The sequence below is a fragment of the Macrotis lagotis genome, chromosome X, assembly GCF_037893015.1.
Source record: "Macrotis lagotis isolate mMagLag1 chromosome X, bilby.v1.9.chrom.fasta, whole genome shotgun sequence".
Classification (NCBI taxonomy): domain Eukaryota; kingdom Metazoa; phylum Chordata; class Mammalia; order Peramelemorphia; family Peramelidae; genus Macrotis; species Macrotis lagotis.
In genome coordinates, this window is record NC_133666.1 from 335,706,566 (window position 1) to 335,726,693 (window position 20,128).

At 38.4% G+C, this 20,128-nt stretch overlaps 1 protein-coding gene across 2 annotated transcripts; it reads left to right on the forward strand.

The window, feature by feature from the left end:
- The first annotated feature begins 17 nt into the window (after positions 1–17).
- IRX1 (iroquois homeobox 1) lies at positions 18–19,921 on the forward strand. 2 transcript variants are annotated; one of them, XM_074200419.1, is made up of 3 exons: positions 18–2,651; positions 3,072–3,144; positions 12,580–19,921. In XM_074200419.1, exons 1-3 carry the CDS (start codon positions 1,514–1,516, stop codon positions 12,638–12,640), a joined length of 1,272 nt encoding a protein of 423 aa, XP_074056520.1. In that variant the 5' UTR covers positions 18–1,513; the 3' UTR covers positions 12,641–19,921. The 2 variants fall into 2 exon arrangements, with proteins under 2 accessions (XP_074056520.1, XP_074056521.1); XM_074200420.1 differs by lacking the exon at positions 12,580–19,921 and adding an exon at positions 3,531–3,637.
- Positions 19,922–20,128: the final 207 nt, after the last annotated feature.

Genomic DNA, 20,128 nt, shown 5'->3' on the forward strand with positions numbered 1-20,128 from the left:
TGATCTGAAAAATACTCATCTCTTTGCAACTTTTCCAAAATCTGGAAGCTCCCCTTACCAATACAATTATTTCTAATTGACAAATGTTTGCTTTTAGTGAATGAATGAATGTCATTAATTTTCTCTCTTAAATTAAGGCCTGATGCAAATATATATCACTTAAAGAAATGCTGTGGGGACTGGGTGATGTGCTAATCCAATACAGCTTTATTTCAAATCTGGTGAACAGATCAAGGCAGCATAATTATATTTGGGATTAAATAAAAATCTTGCTCACAACAATGTGGGCCTGTCTGTGTGTTGGTGTGTTTCACAGTTCCAAGGAAGTGTGTTTCTTTACCTGATTCCATGTCTGGGCTTTTATTATCAGGTGTTTGGAAGTCAGAGGATAAAGTTGTGTGAATGTCTGGACAATTTGCAGTAATAATGAGGCCTAATGAGGTTGTTAGAAAGATAAAATGTTATTTACCAAAACACCTGATGGGATAATTTGACTTGCTGTGTTTTACTACTGATGATAAAAAGAATATTGATTGCAAATAAATCATTCCCTCTAAAAGCTTGAAAATGGTTTGTGTTTGCTCTTCCAGATCAAAGCTAAACTTAAAAGATAAAGTATTCAAATAGCATTTCTAAAAAGATTGAGTCAGGTTCCATTTCTTGAAGTTGGTTTCCCCTTTCTTTAGAAGTTAATATTTTTACTTTTTTGTCTTTCTACTTATATAAGCAGTTTGGATTTTATGAAATTTTTGTTTTTATTTATTTTTGTTTGTTGGTGAGTTTGTGGAGAGTATTTTAATGCAAAATTACCTGTCCACTTAAGTCCTTATATAAATGCATGTTAACTATTCCATTAAGGTTTATTTGAAGCTAAAAGGAACATGCTTTTAAAAAATTTTAAAGATATATAGGAGGAAATCTGGCATTATGTTTTCTATTATCAGGGTAAAATGGGTATTGAGGGGGAGGATAGGAACTGTTTATTTTGATACTTGGTTTTTAAAAAAAACTATTCCAGTTCTATAATTTAATGACTATATTTTAGTTGATGATGAACTCAAAATTAATCTTTTATTAAGTTCTATGATCCTTATTTGTGTGAGAAGGAGGTATGCTGAGGGAGAAAGGGAAGGAAAGATAGGTGGATAAAAAATGAAGCTGCAGTTAGTTTAGGGAAAGTCTGAGTTTAATGGTTGTCTTTTCTTCCACCGCAAAAGTGTAGAGAATCTTCAGAAGCGACAATTTTAATCAAATTTCCTGCCCGAGAAGATTTCACACACAAACATATCTCAGAAGTTCCCACCTTTCCCAACTTTGAAGAGAGTTAGAGACGCAGTTTATGTGTCTGTGTATGTGTGTGTGTGTTTGTGTGTGTGTGTGTGTGTGTGTGTGTGTGTGTGTGTGTGTAGTGGGGTAGATTGGGACCGATTTTAGTGGGGGGAGGTGGTTACATTGACTGCTTCCTAAAGACCTAAGAGTGTTGAGTAACAGTGAATTCAGTTTAACCTAATCTATGAGAAGGGAAGAACTGCAACCTGTCCATACTTATTATGGAGAATTATATTCTCTCTCTCTCTCTCTCTCTCTCTCTCTCTCTCTCTCTCTCTCTCTCTCTCTCTCTCTCTCTCTCCAGGGTTCTCAGTATGAACTTAAGGACAATCCAGGAGTCCACCCTGCGACCTTCGCAGCCCACACTGCTCCTGGCTATTACCCCTATGGACAGTTCCAATATGGGGATCCGGGGAGGCCCAAGAACGCCACTCGGGAGAGCACCAGCACCCTGAAGGCCTGGTTGAATGAGCATCGCAAAAACCCCTACCCCACCAAAGGGGAGAAGATCATGCTGGCCATCATCACCAAGATGACCCTCACCCAGGTCTCCACCTGGTTTGCCAACGCCCGCCGGAGGCTCAAGAAAGAGAACAAAGTGACCTGGGGGGCAAGGAGCAAAGACCAGGAGGACGGCAACCTTTTCGGCAGCGACAACGAAGGGGATCCAGAAAAGACAGAAGATGACGAGGAGATCGACCTGGAAAGCATAGACATCGACAAGATCGACGAGAATGACGGCGAACAGAGTAACGAGGAGGAGGAGGAGAAGTCTGAGACTCTCAGGGCCAATGAAGAAGATAGCCTGGATAAGGAGAAGGAGTTGCCCTTGTCCGGATCGGAAGGACTGAAACCCAAAGATTCTCTGTCTCTCTCGAAAGACGCCTCTGACAGTAGCACGCGGATCTTGAGCCCTAGCGGACAGAGCAATTTGCAGGGGCCACCTCACAATAAACCCAAGATCTGGTCTCTGGCAGAGACTGCCACCAGCCCCGATGGCGCCCTGAAGTCCTCCCCGCCTCCCCCTCCCCCTCCCCCTTCCCAGGTCAACCACACTTCCCCTCAGCTCCAGCACCCCGCTTTCTTGCCCAGCCACGGACTCTACACGTGCCAGATTGGCAAATTTCACAACTGGACAAACGGGGCTTTTCTCACTCAGAGTTCTCTCTTGAATGTAAGATCCTTCCTAGGAGTAAATCACCACCACGCAGCACACCACAACCATCACCTCCAGGCCCAGCAAGCGCCTTCCGTGCTCACGGCCACTCTGGGGGCGCTCAATAGCGACAAAGCCTCAGAAAGAACCAGTCCCAAACACACAGGTAAACTACTCTGCCCCTGACTGCTTCCCACCTAGAGCTTTGGCTATTAAGGTCAGGAGCTCCCTGGTACCAGGAGGGAAAATCCCCTTAAGAACAAAGTCTGTTCTTCTGTTCTCTGGGGCCTAAGGGGATCCATCTGGGGACCTCATCAGATAAGGGACCAGGCACAAGGACCCTGGGCTGCTTAAAAAGCCCTGTGGGCCATTGTTTTGTGTTGTTTGCCTAAACCATTTCTGAGAAAGTCAATGTAGCTGGATAATCTGAGCTAACCACTCCTTTTGGAAATGCGGGGGAGTCCAATAGACTAACTCAGCTTGGAGAGGAGGTACTTGAGAGCTGTCTCTGCCTAGGGGGTGGGGGACTGTGGGCTCCTCTTTCCACATTTTTTTTAAGTTTGCTTCTGTTTTCCTCCCCCCCTAGAAAGAGAAAATGTACCCAGGACCGACTCTCCTCCTCAACAGTTAAAATCGCCCTTTCAACCTGTCCGCGACAAGTGAGTTGTTGTTTTATTTTCCTAAAGAAATGTTAAATCTGATGGGAAGAGAAAGTTGAAGGGGGAGAATCCGGAGGATAATTAGAGCTAATCATAAAGATAGCGCCAAAAGCGCCTTACAGTAGCCCGCCCCCATCGAGGCGTGATCATTTGGAATGGACTCTAGGGAACTGGCAACTTGGGGGCAAACTTAGTAGACTACAATGGAGCTTCCAGGGCATTGCTGCTGCTGCTACTTCTACTGGCAGGCTCTGCCAGTTGCTTCCCTTGCTTAAAAGGGGACTCTTGCTCCCCAATCGCTTTAAAAGCCAAGCAAGCCGAGGTAATACTTTTCAGTTGGTCTTTTTTTACTGACAAATTGTTACGTCTATTTTTTCCCCCTACAGCTCTTTGGCTCAGCAAGAGGGAACACCGCGAATTTTAGCTGCTCTCCCTTCCGCTTGATTAAATGTTTTTTTTTGTTTTTTTTTTTGTTTGTTTTTTTTTGTTTTTGAGGGAGTTGGGGGGGAGGAAAAGGGGGGTGGGGTGGGAGGGGACACGGGGGAGGAATAAAAATATTTCAGAGACTGGTATAAAGGACAAAAATGGAAATGATATAAACAACTCCCATCAATCACTTTTTGCAATAAGGTGCAAATCCATAAAAGCGATTCTTCCATATCGTAGTTGGACCCCGTTTCCTTTGTACCATTTCAGATCGTGTTATTCTAACCATTCTTCGATTATTTGTTTGGTAAATGTTCCCCATGTGTTTGTATGGTTTTTTTTTCTTTCTGTATATAGTGATTTCAGATTGTAAATAGCAGGTCAGCGAAACTTGTCTAAATCATATATTTTTGTCTAATAAACTAAATGAAATTATGAACTCTTCTCTTTCTGATGTATTTTGTATATAACAAAATCTAGAACTGAATTTTGAATTCTTGTTCAAAGATTTTCTCATTTTCCCTTATTACATTGGTCTTCCATGAATTCTTATGGTGCTTATAGTTTAAAAGTTGCCAAACTATGTGCTTGGCTTCTTGTTATGTGCCATATGTAAAGGAAACAAACATAGAGGATTTTCTCGTATGAATGTTTGAATTTTAAACATAAGCTTTTAAGAGTTCAGTTTTTCTGTGGGCAGTTAGATTAAAGTTATCCTTTTCAACTCTTACCATACAGAAATTTCTCTGGTGCCTTCCTTTCCCACAGCATAAGTGAGTTCGATTTCTAAAGTTTATAAAATGATTTTTTTTAAGAGAGGAAAAAATGAAGAAAGGAATTTTCTATCACTGCCCCCAAACTATAACTTCGGTTGCTAAATCAATTTATAACTAGTTGGCTCGACAGTGAATTGTGGCGCTAGTCCGCTTTGTGGGCAGAGTGGGAAAATAATGGAGTATGAAATTGTATTTTGAATGTATTTCTTAGTTATTTAGTTAAGCTAAACGTTGAGGAATTGGAAGGCTCTTTTAAACTCTAGTAATAGGCCAGCAGGAATAAAATTTGCCAGCAAGCTTTTCTCAGGGTTTAAGTCAAGAAGTGCTGTGGAGGTTTCTGAAGTGATGAGAAAGAGAATGGGGTGGGGGGGAGGGTGGTGGAGGAAAAGCAACCAGCTTATAAACGCCATGGTTTTATATAGGCATTAATCTTTCAAAGACAATCCGTTAAAACTCCTAATATTTTTGAATGTTTCCTTTTTTCTCCTCCCAAATGAGAACACTAAATGAGCATTGAGGTGCTAATAAGATACCAGATGGTTGTTGATGGTGGAAAATGGAAAGAAGCATCTGGGAAAGTCATTAAGAAATAATGTGGGGACGCCCAGTCCAAAGTGAACCGACCTCAAAAAAGCACTTGTCGGAAACAAGACGAGAGTTGCAAATAAAATATTAATAAAATCCCTATCAAGGTTACAATTACTGGTTTTTATTTTAGTTACAATAGCACTAAATAGAGACTTTTTTCTTAAGCCTTTCAAATGAATGGAGAGGATTGATTTTTTTGAATAGTTTACTTTTTAAAAAATGGATCACTGAGGAGTTATGATTTCATAATTTAAAAAATAATTTTCCAGATTTTTCTCAGAAGAGTAGTTTCCTTGGTTGTTAATATTTAGGTTGAAAAATACAATACACATTAATTTATCTTACAACTATTCATATTTCTAATAAACTTTTTCAACTAAAATATAAAATAGAATTCTTATTCCAAAAGCACATGGAAGTTTAAAAGGAGAGAAGGCATGGAAATAAAAGTTAAAAGTTTCATGAAATCAAAACTGCTAGCAACTTGACCGTATAAAATCCCTCAATGTGAGCGGTTAAGAGAATCAGAAATAAGCCTGAGCCGGGACAACTGTAGTTTGTGCAAATATTCTAGCTTCTTTCTTCCCGTCCCTTCCTCCTCGTCCCTCTCCGCCAGCCTTATTTTCTTTTGCTGTCCACATGGCGTTCATAAACTGGCATCTTTCGTTTAAAAGGAAAGATTACATTTTAAAAGCATACAATGCTGTTCTGTGAGGCTAAGCAAACAAAGTGGTGCCAAATTGGCTTAAAAGAAAATGGACTGCTGGGGGATGGGAAAGCGAAGAGTTGGAGGGAGGAGGGAAAAGGATTACGAGGCACTTTAAAGGAGACCTTAATTGTTGAAAGTAAGCGTGTATAGGAGAGAGGCAGTGCGTGTGTTTGTGTGTGGCGTTAAAGGTGAGCCTGGAAGTGAGCAAAGGCTTGCAGAAGAGGAGAGCGTGGCCCTTGGTGCACTTGAGTGGCAGCGAACACATTTGGAAAGGCTCGCAGCGCCCTCTGTGGACGTAAAGTAGTATAGTAAATCATCCTGCAGTTTTATCTTTCCGTAGTAGGCTACTGAAATCTGGGAGTCCTTGGACTTCATCAAAGGTTTGGGGGAGGCTGGGGTGTGGGAAGTGAGGAACAGAGAGGGGAAATCATCCTCTCGCCCCCTAAAGAAAGTTACATTATTGCTCCAGAAACGACTCCTGTATCTCACTCTAGGAAAAATGTACAATGTCTCCAAGATACAGTGTTTCTTTCTGATTTGGGCGTGAGGAGAATTTGAGTCTATGACATTAAGATCGCTGTCCCATTTTATACTCTCATCCTGTGTTGGAGGTTGAACCTGCTAATTCTGTGAGAGTAGGTTAAGTTTAGTTTCAGGAGAAAGATGGGATCTCTGCAGGAAGTGAGAATGAAGTCATTGATGTCCTGGAGAGATTTGTAACTAAACCATTTTCAGGTGATAATAAAAGAGGGGAATAAAACCCCGTCCCTGATGTTCTTGTTCATTTATGTCCAAGGTCTCATGGTATTTATCTGTTTTACTGAAGGCAAATTTGCTGTATGGCACAATTCATTTCTGAGAACTGTAGTACTTTTGCACCCTAAACAATTCAGTCAACCTTGCTTTTAAGGAATTGGATGTCCAATCACGTCAAAAAAAAGTATTGCTTTTTTTTCTTTTAATCAACCAAAATGAAATTCTAAAAATTTCACAAGGCCAGAAGAAGCAGGTGTAGCCAAGATCAATGAGTTAATGCATACTGGTGAAAGAGAAATCAACATTTCCTCTCTTGGCAAACAATTTTCATTTTCCACGAATTTCATAGGCTATTGTCCTTAAATGTCCTTCTGTCTGCTTTTTTGCTTTTTTTTTTTTTACTTTTAGATCCTATATTTTGACTCATTTCCATTTTCTCTGACTGAGGTTTTGATGCAACATGTTTGAGGCTAGTGGCATGTATGCAACATGATTTAAGTTGGGATGAAAATGTACTGCATGGAGGTGTTTACAACTGAAAGGATTTAGCAGACTGCAATTTGAGGTTGTTCTGTTTGTTCATTCAAGGTATACTATTTTTAAGAAATTCCTTCTCAGGAAAAAAAAGCAGTCACTGTGTGTGTGTGTGTGTGTATGAAATGTACATAATACATTTATGTATATCATATATAATATGTATGATATAGTTTACATTATACATGAAAATATTATGTATAATATTCATTGTACACATTAATACATAAGTTCTTCAAGGCAACTTTGAAATTGAAAATTTCATTCCTCTGTTTCTGAAAATCCTTTTCTCATATGTAGACATCTAACATACTGCAATCACATTTGAATCAGCTATCAATATAAAGAGGTACAGGTCCTTTTGGACATATATGCCCCACATGAACTTTATCCTACTAAACCTTCCAACTCATGTGAAGTTTAGAAATGGAGATGGCAAGTCTTGATAAGTAGCATTTTCCTGCAAGGGGCAAAAAGGTTGCTGCTATTTTAACTAGCGCTTTGCACTTCTAACTGTACCGATGTGCCACCTTCCATTTTTCTTTCCGTTTTAGTAGTTAAAGAGAGATCAGAAATGGGAGGCAGCTGTGTAAAATGGGCACTGACATTTTAAGGGGAAAAAATTAAATGCAGCCACACATAAGTATCAGCAACTTGCTTCAGGGCTTAACCTTTTCAGATGGGAAAATATTCCCTAAACGAAGAGATGCACAATTTTTTCTCTGTGTACTTATGGAATATCTATCTGCATGAGATTTTAGTCTCTATTCTGCCTTTGGCATGGGTAATGATTATTCCCCTGAAAGGCTTTACAAGGCATAGGGAAGTGTTTGCCTAAGTTGAAATCAGTCTGGTTTTTTTTCTCATGATTTTTGTATCTTTCGGGTTTTTTTTTATTTCATTGGCACCTGGATATGGTTTATTTATGTTTGTTTGGAGGAAGGAAACAACCATTTCCACAACAACTTTCATGGTTTCTTCACTCCCAGAGCCAAGAGACAGCAGCGATGAGATGACTAACAACCTTATGAAAGTGTAATACTTATTCCGTTTCCTCACAATCCCCTCTGGCCCACCTTGTTGCCTGGTGTTAATTGACTTCAGTTCTTTCCTGAATCAGCTATCTAAGGAGTAGAGAGGTTAGAGGTTCATTCTTTCAAAGGTGTTAACGTCCAGCTTCAATCATTGATCCGATTAAGCCTCCTAAGTAACTTTCATGTTCTCTCTCTCTCTCTCTCTCTCTCTCTCTCTCTCTCTCTCTCTCTCTCTCTCTCTCTCTCCCTCTCCCTCTCCCTCTCCCTCTCTCCCTCTCCCTCTCCCTCTCCCTCTCCCCTCTCTCTTTTCCTCTCTCTTTTCCCTCTCCTTCTCTCTCCTCTCCTCAATGAACAATTATTCACAAGCGAATTTATCTCCTCTGCAATACGGAGAATTCATATTCATATCTCTGTTTTACGGGCCTGACACTGATTAATGTAATATGCACCATGACTCCAAGTACAGCGCCACTCTATGAATCATGCACTATAAAGTTTCAATCGTCCTTGTAGATGAGACTATTACAAAGAGGGAGGAAAGAGTGAGAGAGTAGGGAGGGAGGGAAGGCAGGAGAAAAGGAAATCAGAGAGCAAAAGAAAAAGAGAACAAGAGACAGACAACCCGGGGGCCCTCCTGGTTTTTGGATGGAACTGGTCCTTTTCCCTCCAGAACATGACCATTAAAGCAATGGAACTATAATGACCCCCTTTTGGAGTTTTTGACTCTGGGATTCCCATCCTTCAAAACTGAGAGAAATATGTTATTTGGGTCCAGGGTCTGGTTAATTTCATCTGCACCTTTTAGGAAAATACAGTTCTCAGATCTCAGGGTCCCAGCTGTTCCTTCTCTTTTCTCAGACCCCTTCCTGCCCCCTCCTGCTTCTTTCTTGCCCTTCCCCTATGCCAGGAGCAGAAGTAGGCCCGGGGCTACCTACCCCGAAGGGATTAGGGAGAGATGCTTAGTGGCTGTGATTTATATACTTGTGCTTAATGCAGATTAAATTAATTTGGGAAAACGAATGTGGTCGGGAAATGATTTAGAATGGAACTACAGTTTATGCTCCTAGGTGTTGGTGGGTTGGTGTAGCATTTTTGGTCTTTCTATTGGAGAGTGGGGGGGGGGGGAGAGGAAGCAAGAATCTTGAAGCAAACCGCAGGACATATTTTGATGAGGAGGCCAACCTTCGAACTATCCACGAAGGAGATGTAAGACAGCTTAGTGCGTCTTGAGCACCGGGTACCGGGCAGTGTCTGGATAGGTCTGCTGGATATGATCCGGAGAGTATGGGAGGAGTGGGAGTGAGGGATCCAGACCAGCAGCTGGGGAGAAAGGACCACTGTTTGTGACATCTCTCCCAGGAGTGAGCTCGCGGGAAGAGAGGGAAGACTGAATTCAGACACTGCGTCTTTTTAATAGCCACATTTATTTTCCCTTACTTGATGAAGTGAAGTGTGGTAGGAGACGGTTGGGAAAAGGAGAGCGAGAGAGAGGAGATGTCTGCTTTAAGTGAAGTGAATTTTAACAAAGTCTCAACTACAAAATTTAAGGCATTCGCCACTGTGGTATGGGGGTCTCTTGGCTTACTCTGCTAGCCCTTGGTTTCGGGTTGGATGCTTTGCAACCTTGAAGGGATTGGAGGATCAGAAACCACTCCAGCCCGGCCAGCTTTATACTCAGTCTGACTTAGGCGGGAAAAGCAAAGATGACTGACTCAGCAGTGTAGCTGAACACAAGCAGAGGTCAGTGGCAAAGAAGAACACTTAGCTCCTGGGGAGACTGGATTCCCCAAGAGTGAGGTGAGGGTTGGGAGATGGGGTGGAGGTGTGACAGGAAAAAAGAAAGCGGGATAGCTGATGAATTTGTTTGGGTGCAATTGTTAAGAGTCAGCTTGCCTATGGGAAGTGGGGGCTGCAGCAAAGGGTTCCGCTTGCCCATGAAAGCCGGACTGAACATCCAAGAACTCTGCTAAGGGGAGCTAGGGCTGAGGCTTCCGGGACATCTCTTATTTTGAGGAAGAGACAAGAAGAGTCTGGAGTGGAGGACTCCAGATGGGAGTGAATGGGTTCGGAAATAAAAGGATTTGTTTTTAAGGAGGGAGAGAGAGAGACAGACAGAGAGAGAGAGAGAGAGAGAGAGAGAGAGAGAGAGAGAGAGAGAGAGAGAGATCCTTTAACCTCTACATGAAGACCATGAAACCTTTGAAAAGTTTTCCCCCTGTTTGGATCACTGAATGTGGCTGGTCAGAACATGCTTGATTCTCTCCCTCTTTTTCCCCATCCTTTCACCCCCCCCCCCCACTCTCCCTCTCTTCTCCCTTTCCTCTCCTGGAGAGCAGAGAGACTGTATTAGCAAGTTAAAGTTAGAAAGTCTCCCACATTGGCTCACCAAGACAGCAGTTGCAGCTCTTAAAGCAAAACAGGACCTCAGGAGAATCCCCTGTTCATGTCTTTTGCATCTTGTACCTGAAAGTAGCCTGAAGGTAATGGATAGGGAATGGAAACTCTCCAGGAGCTGAATCCATTAAGACTAGAGAAGGCCTCTAAAACATAAGCAGGGATGAGGGTGGGGAGGAAAAGGCAATGTCCCCTCAAAGTGTGTGTGTGTGTGTGTGTGTGTGTGTGTGTGTGTGTGTGTGTGTGTGTGTGTGTGTGTGTTTGTGTTTATGTGTATGTGTGTGTGTTTGGGGGCAGGGGAGAGTCTTTAGCTGGACAGGTGTATTGTCTATTTATTTACCTCTTCTTTAAAAAAATGGTTATGGTGCCTCTTCTATCTCATTTATTTTTTTTAAATCAAAGATTGCTTTACAACTAAGAGATTTAAAGAGATTTTTTGCAAGTTGCCCAATGCATCACTGGAGGACAGCTAGAGGTGTGTTAGATATAGCAATGAAAACAAAAATGTCTTGAACTCCTCCTCCCCATTACTGAGTTGGGGTATCTCTCTCTCTACACAGCTTAAAAAAGACGCTGGAGTAAACTTCATGTGAAATTAAACCCGATTTATTTTATGGCAACATTTATTTTGGTTCCTTATTCTGGATGTATTGTTGACCCATAGATAATTAAAGGCTTTAGTTTGAGTTGTTGGCCCCACACAATACATTGTCCTTTTGTGACTGTCCAAGAAGGGCTTTCCCTGTGCTTCCTAGGGTTCAAAAACAATGAAGCACAATCCATTTATTTTGTTGGTGAATTGCCGCACAAAGTGAGGTGGTCAGTGTTGAAAGTTTATCACTGTCTTGTCCCTTTGGCAGAGGCAGAGCATTCACACACCCTCTGCCCCAGTACACAAATGTCAGTCTCTTTGCAGGCTGCTGTTTTCCTTTTGAAGATGCCGATGGTGTCTCTGATCCATTAATCCATTTATCCAGTTTCATGAGTGCATTGGCTGAATGAGCTCACAATAGCCTTGCCCAGTTGGAAACAACAAGTCAGTGAGCAGAGCCGGCACACCCACCAACACTGGACACCACTTTCAGCTGTGTTTTGCTACTTGTTTCAGGAATACAATGGTGTGGATAACATCGTGTGATTTTAGTTCTTTCAAATCATCCCCCCCTTTAAAACTTCATTTCCTTAAGTTTCTTTTCCAATATTCCAGAAGTTTGCTTTATGTGAAGAGAATATATATAAAAGGAGAGGAGGGGGATATCTTCAGTGGCTTTTAAAAAAAAGCATATCAATGTTAATGATAATTCTGATAGTAATAATAATGATGATGATAATGGCAATGATAAGAAAAGGCAGTCATTTCTAAATATGAAAAAGTTCTGTAACATTAGTTGTCCTTTGGTTATTATTTGTCATTGTATTTTAAAACTATGCTTAATTCCAAGCTCCTTCAGTAACAGCAGAATGTTTGAAAATATTAAATACATCTGTGAGATGGTGGGCAAGAGAAGTTAAAAGGTGCTTGGTGCAGTGAATGTTAAAAAGATCTCACAATGAAGTGATTAACATTTTTATGAATAAAATTAATCACGCATTAACTCTGCAGCTCAATACATCTGAATGCCAAATGTTGCACAGCAGTCCCTGTTCTTACACCCAAGAATTCTTGATGTGTTATTGGCTTACATCAAACATTCATCTATTAGGAATTCTGGAATATTTATGAGAAAATAGTTTAATAATATTTTTAAAATCAGAGACATGGGGAAAACCTCCTAAATACCATCACCATTACTAACTAGCCTTCCCCCAACTCTTTTTTCTTTTTCTTTCATGCACAAACCTAGAGATGGTTCTTTTGTTTTAATTTTATCTACAAATATGTCTAAGGAACATGTTAGCAAAACTGTCAAGAGGAAGAACTATAGAGGAAAGCAATAGAAACTGATGTAGAACTATAGGAAAAGAAACAGAAGTCACCATTATAAATAGTTTTTCAGTGAATGATGCATTGGCATTCTTTGGCCCTTATTAGTGCTCTCATTTTTTTCTGGGAAAAGCTTATTAGGTTGTAAGATGGAATCTTACCCATTATTAAAATTTCCACTATGTCAGATAAGGAAATGTGACTCTCTCTCTCTCTCTCTCTCTCTCTCTCTCTCTCTCTCTCTCTCTCTCTCTTTTCTAATCTCTTGCCACTGTGGTTTTGGGATTATTCCAGCAGGCTGTACAAAGGGAAGCGAAGGCATCTGAAGTGTCACTCTACAGCTGTGGCAAAGTAACAGAATTTCCATTTTGTTGATGCTCCCAGCACATGTGTGCAGCAGAAGGTGATATCAAAGGAGCCGTTCTTCCTCAGTTCTGCACATTATTTTTCACTGCTGTGGCGAATCTCTCTGAGCTCCGTGAACCAATAAAACAACGGTCCCTGTTTGAGTTGATATATTAATATTTACTGAGGATTTGCAAGGTCGGGGCTAAATGTCAGCAGATTGCTGGGGCAGTACTGTGGGGAATAATTAAACAAATCTCACAGCAGTTCAGTCTCCTAACATCTTTATTAATCTTCCCCCCCCCCCCCGGAAACAGTACACTGAAATATTGCTTTTGCAACCTTAGAGAAGATTCAGAAGAAGTTTAATAATAAAAATATTGTATTGGAAATATTTGTTTTTGACAGTTTCTTGGCCAATTTGCTGGCAGATGTTAGCTAGTTGGGAAGGCTATGATGTGTGAATTATCACCAAGCTGTTGGGATTCTCACCTGCCTCTCTATCAAATTCATCCTGGCCAATTTGCCAAACACAATAATATCACTCCTATGAATTGATCCCCAAACTGGAGATCTGTTTATGTAGTCCATTCACTTTGCTAGAGAAGTGACTTCTGGATATTCAATAGGCATCCTTTCTTTAACATGATTATAGCATGCATTTTAGTACAAGTTATACAATTCTCTTTAATAAGCTTCATAATTAGTGTTGGGATGCCTCATTACAAGTCATTGCCTGTAGCACTCCTAGGCCAAACAGCCCTTCTCAATCTGATTTATTTTTTATCAGGCAGCAGGAGCTGTCTGGAGTTTTTGTTTGTATAATGGGGACCTGCATTAAGCCCCTAGTGTAAAAATACCACAAGGAAATTAATTGCTTCTGTGTGGATTCACCACAGATGTGTTCTGTTGATCAGAATGGTATATTTTTGACATTGGTATCCTGCGGTGAGTTGTAAAAAAAATAAAATGAAAAGGCAGCAATGCAAACATATTAGCATCAATATAGATTCAGTATGCTATAATTGAAAACACTGGGATTAAAATAAGGATGTGTAATGAAAGTTGAAGATTTCTGCTAACATTTTTTCCTCATATCTTTTTTACAAAGTTTCTTTTAAACAAAACCTCCTAATAAAACACACATGGCTAGAAATTCAGTTTTGGTTCTGGCCGAGAGATAAACTACTTAAAATAACACATATTCCCAGTATGATGATTCAACACAAGAAGAAAGCTGACACACAAAGTCATCCTCAAGGTCGTGGTTTGATATCTATCCCTACTGGTCAAACTGGGATTCACAGCTGCAAGCCTCAGCAAGTTACGGGGCAGTTTAGAGTGCCTGCCCTCAGAATATGTGTAAAAGAGTGTCCAGGTTGATTATAAGTAGGCTACTTTTAAATAACTCTCCACATATAGATATTGTTCATTCCTGTGTCCCTGAGACCTGAAAAAAATTACTTCCATCTCATGCTCCTCTACATTGCACTCTGAATACAGTCACAATACAATTCTATGGTAAAAACAAAACAAAACAGTAAATCTTCTACTTTTCCTATCCTGCTAACCTACTTCATATTAAACTCTATTTAGATTTAGATTTCTATTTTTTTGATGTCATCCTTCTCAGATTGTGAGTCCCTGGATAGGGATTTCCTCTCATTTATAACTGTAGTTTTGGCTTTATGTAAAAGTGCCAAAACAAACCCCTCATATGTAAATCAATATAACAATAAGCTGAAAAAATTATACTGAAACATCCCTCCAATAGTGGGGATTTTAATGACCATGCAATATATTATCCAATAATTTTGAATGATTCTGAAGTCTGCTCAGAAGGAAATTAGGTTACTAGAATTATAAGATAGTTTTAGCACAGGGAAAAACCTCAGAAGTTATTAAATCCAACCTCTCCTCTCCTCCCATTTCATCCACGAGGAAACTAAGAAACAGGAAAGTTAAGTGAATTATCTAAGATTGCATGGGTAGAAAGTGACAGGACTAAAATTTGAATCAAGGTCCTCAGACTCCAAAACTGGTATTTTCCCCACTAGAACAAGCATTAGTGTAACCACATATTCCATGTTAATTGATAGCTTGTATTATAAACATTTCATCTAGGCTTTGATAAAAATCATCAATGGGGGAAAATGAGAGAAGATTCACTTTGAATTAAATAGATATGGTTAGTATGACTCTACTAACAATTATATTCAAGCTTTTTTAGTTACTACTGTGTTTGAGTTCTTTGAGGGGGTGGTTCTGGAATTTAAGGATAGTTTTTTTTCAAAATCCCTTCATGAAATAAAGAGGCAGCATGGTTGATTGAACAGTAGGTATGCCATTTCATCAGAATTGTACATTACTGAAAAATACATATAGTCTAACTCACTGTACTTTATTAAGATAATCCTAGAGGTTTGAGGTCCATTCTTTTTTTTATTTTTATTTATGTTTAAGACTTCGGAGTTTTTAAGTGATTTGCCGAAGGTCACACAGCTAGGTAATTATTAAGTGTCTGAGGCTGAATTGAATTCAGGTCTTCCTGACTCCAGGGTTGGTACTCTATCCACTGCACCACTTAGCTGCCCTAGGTCCATTCTTTTGAGTGCTTGGTCTAGAGTAGAGAGACTCATCGTCCTGAATTCAAAAAGGCACTTTTTAGCCTGTGACTGAGCTGGTCACTTAACCTGATTTGTCTTATAAAATGAACTGGAGAAGGAAAAGGAAAATCACTCAGTATCATTACCTAAATGATGAGTAGTAAAGAGTCTTAACATGATTAAAAATCACTGAACAAAATTTCTTTAAAAAAAGAGTTAAGATTAGGTAGGATTGTGAAGAAGGAAAAGTTAAACTTTTGTGATTTCCTTGTTTCCCTTTTGGCATGCCTCTTCTTGAAGGGAGAAGTTTTGAAGGGTGCAGTCTCCAATTCCCTGACATACCCCTTCCCCATCCTCTCCCATCAGGTATCTTATATACCTAGGACTATGCCTTCTAATAAATGAATCCATATTAAATTATTAGCTACTATTTCTTCATGGTGGGGAAGTAAGGGAGGAGAAGCATGTTAATAAATTAATAGATAATAGATTACTGAGAGATTCTTTAAGACCACAAGAAGTGAGTCTCAAACTAGAATTTAATCAAATAACATAGGTAATAAAAGAGAGATTTTTAGTTAGAGGGGGACTTTCCTGAATTTCTCAAATCAAATCATGAGGGCAAAAGACCCATCCTATTTTTAACGTCCTTGTTTCATTTAGAGTTTTGTTGTTAGAATATGAAAAATTGGGTCCATTTTTTGTTTGGTTGCCTCTAAAGTCTACTGTAGTTGTGCTGACATGTTCTCAGTTAATAAATCTTGGTTTTATTCCCTATTTCATCTGTGACTCACTAAATCATTTACTAACTTTAGGTCCTGATTTTCTTGCCTATAAAAAGGGGAAATATTCAAGTATCTTTCTTGTTCTAGAATCAATGCTGAAAGTTTAATTTTTGAGCTAATAGCAAGTTTAAAAATTTTTTTATTCTCTGGTACACAGGCTTTAGAAATGCAATTTATGTATCCTGAAGTGCCCTGATAACTTGAAGTGTCTAGGAATTGTTTTATATGAAAGCTGTCCTGTAAGTATTCTGAACCTTGAGTATTTTGCAAATGCTCAGGGTGTTCACCTGAAAATTCTTGTTCAAAATAATATAGTATTAATTAATTAGCTTGATTCATATGCTGTTGCTAACTTATTTACAAAATTTTAGCTACTTGATTTCCATGGTCCCATCACCCATTGTTTTCCTCAATTCAAAACTCTTGATTTTTACCATAATGATAAAATTTTAGTTGATTTTTACTTTTTTTTTTGAGGCAGGGAAGTGCAGAGTGGGAAGATTCATGAATAAGGAAGCAGGAGACATGATTTGGACTCCCAGTTCTGCCATTTGTTTAATCTAGCCAATCACTTGACCTCTTCAGATGTCAGTTTCCTTCTCCATAAAATGAAAGGATTGGACTAGATGATCTCCAAGGTCTAGTCTAGCTCTCTCGTTCTATGGATCCTTTGGGGCTGTATTTTATAAGCCCAGTAGCAATAGACTGGAAGTTTCTGACACAATGGATGCTTAGAAGGTTCAACATGTAAAGAAAAGAGGTGAAAAAGAAAATGTTCTTTATTTTCAGCATTTTACCCTAGCCATGAGATGTTATTGAGAAGGCAAACCAAAGTACTGGCCAAGAAAGTTCTCTGTACATTTTCCCTAGATTGTTAACATTCTACTGAAGGCAAATTTTAGTCTTCTCATTACCCTTTCTTGTGTCACTCCATGCTCTCTAAAGATTATAAACTGTTTTTTAAAGGGAGCTCAATGAACAGAAAACTGGTTGTGATGAAATGTCAGGAAAGAGGGGAAATAACAAGTCTATAGCAATGGAGACTTTTCTTCTTAATTTTCAACCATAGATTTTTGTTTGTTTTTGTTGTTTTTAAAAGCCAAGTTTTAAACCTGCTTAGGACTTGTGGTTTCTTGGTTTTCAATTAGGTTTGAATATGTAAGGAAGTTGAATTCATTTTCCCTTGGAAACTGTTCCTTCCTGTTTCTAAGAATGAAGATTTTTAAGAAGGTTTATTAAGAAAGACTCACAAACTTCTTGGACATCAAATAGCTGTTACAAAACAAACAACATTTTGATGAGCTCAGTGTAAATGAATCAGGAGCATATGGATTGCATTTCCTTTAAAACACTCATGTTGAACTCAAACATTTTAAAAAATATTGTGAGGTGTTCAAACCCATGACACAGCTGGGCATGCCCATCCCTAATTTTAGTGGGATGAATTTAATCCATATGTTTCTGATTCATTTGTAATTATCACAGTCAAGTATATATTTTGAAGAGCTGTATGATGCTGGAGAAACTCTCTGAGCCTTTTAAAAGAACTTCATAATCCCCCCCCCCAATGCACCATTAAACAAAGTTACATCTTGTTTATGTTAATCCAAAATCCAAAATTTAAAATTTTGCTTCATATCTTTAAACTTGAGAGTTCTGGGGAACCTTGAATTTGATTTTAAATGTAGACATGATTTCAGAAAGAGACATGACCAAAGATTAGACTAGAATGATTTAATTCTCACCTTGTTATCTGGGAGGAGACTAGCAATATTCCTATCCTCTACCTCATCCCATACCTTCAGTTCTCCTAGCCTTCCACATTGATAAGGTTGTGGAACTATATAAATATTATCTAAAAATTTAAAAAGGGATAGTTTTTTGGTTTTATAAGGAAATCTAGCACTGATGCAAATGTACGTGTCTATGTCTAATTGTTCTATCCATACTTCTAGTCAATAAATTCTTTCTCTGGATGCAGGTAGCATCTTCCTTCATATGTCCTTTGTAGTTAATTTGGGTATTGATGATATCTAAATGACTTAGTCACTCAAAATATGCTTAAAACAATATTATGGTTTCTATATACAATGTTCTCTTGGTTTGCTCATTTTGCTCTTTCTTATTTCTTGCAAGTCTATCCATATTTTTCTAAGATCATCCAATGCATCATTTCTTACAACACAGTGATATTCCATCAAGATCACAACTTTTTTTTGTGTAAGCACACAATACTAATCTATCCTTTATGTTCCAATATTCTGATTCTCTTCTTGGACCAGGATTTATATTCAATACAAGTTTTCCTAAGTTATGATCAATATTGCAATGGCATTTCACTGTATCTGTGTCAAAATGGAACTGACTTTGTCTCTCAAAGACTATGGTCATATGTTTTCCCTCTATTAATGGGAGAAATTTTTCTTAGAACCACTTTGTTTCTCTGGAAGAGAAATTTGTGACCTCTCTATGTTGAAGAGAATGGGTCTGAATATGACATAATATTTGGTGTTAAATATGGTTGGAATTTTACTTATAGCATTTTAAAACTAAACTAAAGGAAACAAATATAAAAAAAACAGTTCAGAGTTAATATTTTGGTTGTTGTTCAATCCTGTTTGATTCTTTGTAACTCCCATTTGGATTATCTTGGCCAAGACACTGAAGTGGTATGTCATTTCCTTCTCTAGCTTATTTTTCAGATGAGGAAACTGAAGCAAACAGGGTCAAGTGATTTGCTTAGGGTCATACAGAGAGTGATAGTACATGTTTAGGACAGATTTAAACTCAGGAAAATGAGTCTTCTTGACTCCAGGACCTAATATTCTCTCCATTGTACCACCTAGTTGTTCCAGAATAAGACAAAGTAATTTAAAAGTCTCATCCTCTGTATGAAAACCTGTGTAGTACTATTGCTTTTTATAAACAATGGCCTGGCATGGTCTAATCTAGTCAGGAATTCCTTTGTTCAAATATGTAATCCTTACTGCTTCTTTAAAACTACACAAAACAATAACCATGGCTAGTCGCTATATATAATATTTGACTGAATATTTTGACTAGAATAACATAAACTATAAGTAATATAAGTAACTGAAAAAATAGTTATAAATTCCCCATGTGTTTTACCTGACTAGCAAACTTCAAATCTCAGTTATGTGTGACACCACATTTTATTGACTTCCAGACACAACTGACTTTAAAATTATTATGGCTTTTGAAGTTTGGTAGGTTAGAATGCTGACACATTCATGACACTAAAAAAATTCAAAAGTAGGTTTTTGCTTTTCACTAAATTCCCATTAAACTTACACCCTTTTGGCCCTTTATTATTATTTATTATTATTGTTATATCTTAGATGACATCTTCATTATACAAAGTAAGATGGTAGAAATTATATTATAATATTTGGGGGATAACTGGGGGTAGATTGGAAAAGAAAAAAAAGAATCTAGAGGAGATATGATAGCTGTTAGATAGACCTAAAAGAGATATCTAGTATGACCTCAATTTGGAGAATAGAATATTGAAACCTAGGGAGGGTAAGGGGCATGATCAAATTCAAAAGAGAGTTAGGGGAAGACAGGCATGAAAACCTTAGTTTCCCAAATCTTAAGTCAGTATTTCTTCCATTTTTTCCCCCAAAAGAGACCAGGACTAGTGAGAAAGAATAACCAGAGCTATTCAATGATTGAATGGATTACCTTATAAAGCAGAAAAATTCTTTTAATCGGGTGTATGTACTGGGGTCATATAAATTATGTGGTAAGAATACTGAAAAAAATTCAGACTCAGGTTAAAAGTTGGACTTGATGATTTCCTAAGCTCCATACAATTTTAAAATTTATGGATTAAAATTTTATAAACAGCTAATTTAGATATTTTTAGTCCTGGTTTGTCCAAACTGTATGTGTATATATATATATATATATATATATATATATATATATATATATATACCAATTAACTTTCAGTTCTCAACTTAATATTTATGTTAGAGTATTTGCAAAGCAATAATTCTTTTGCTATATATACCAATACTAAAGTTGAATCAAGTGATATTACAAATCTCTCATCCACAGGATATGGGAAAATGGAGTCATCAA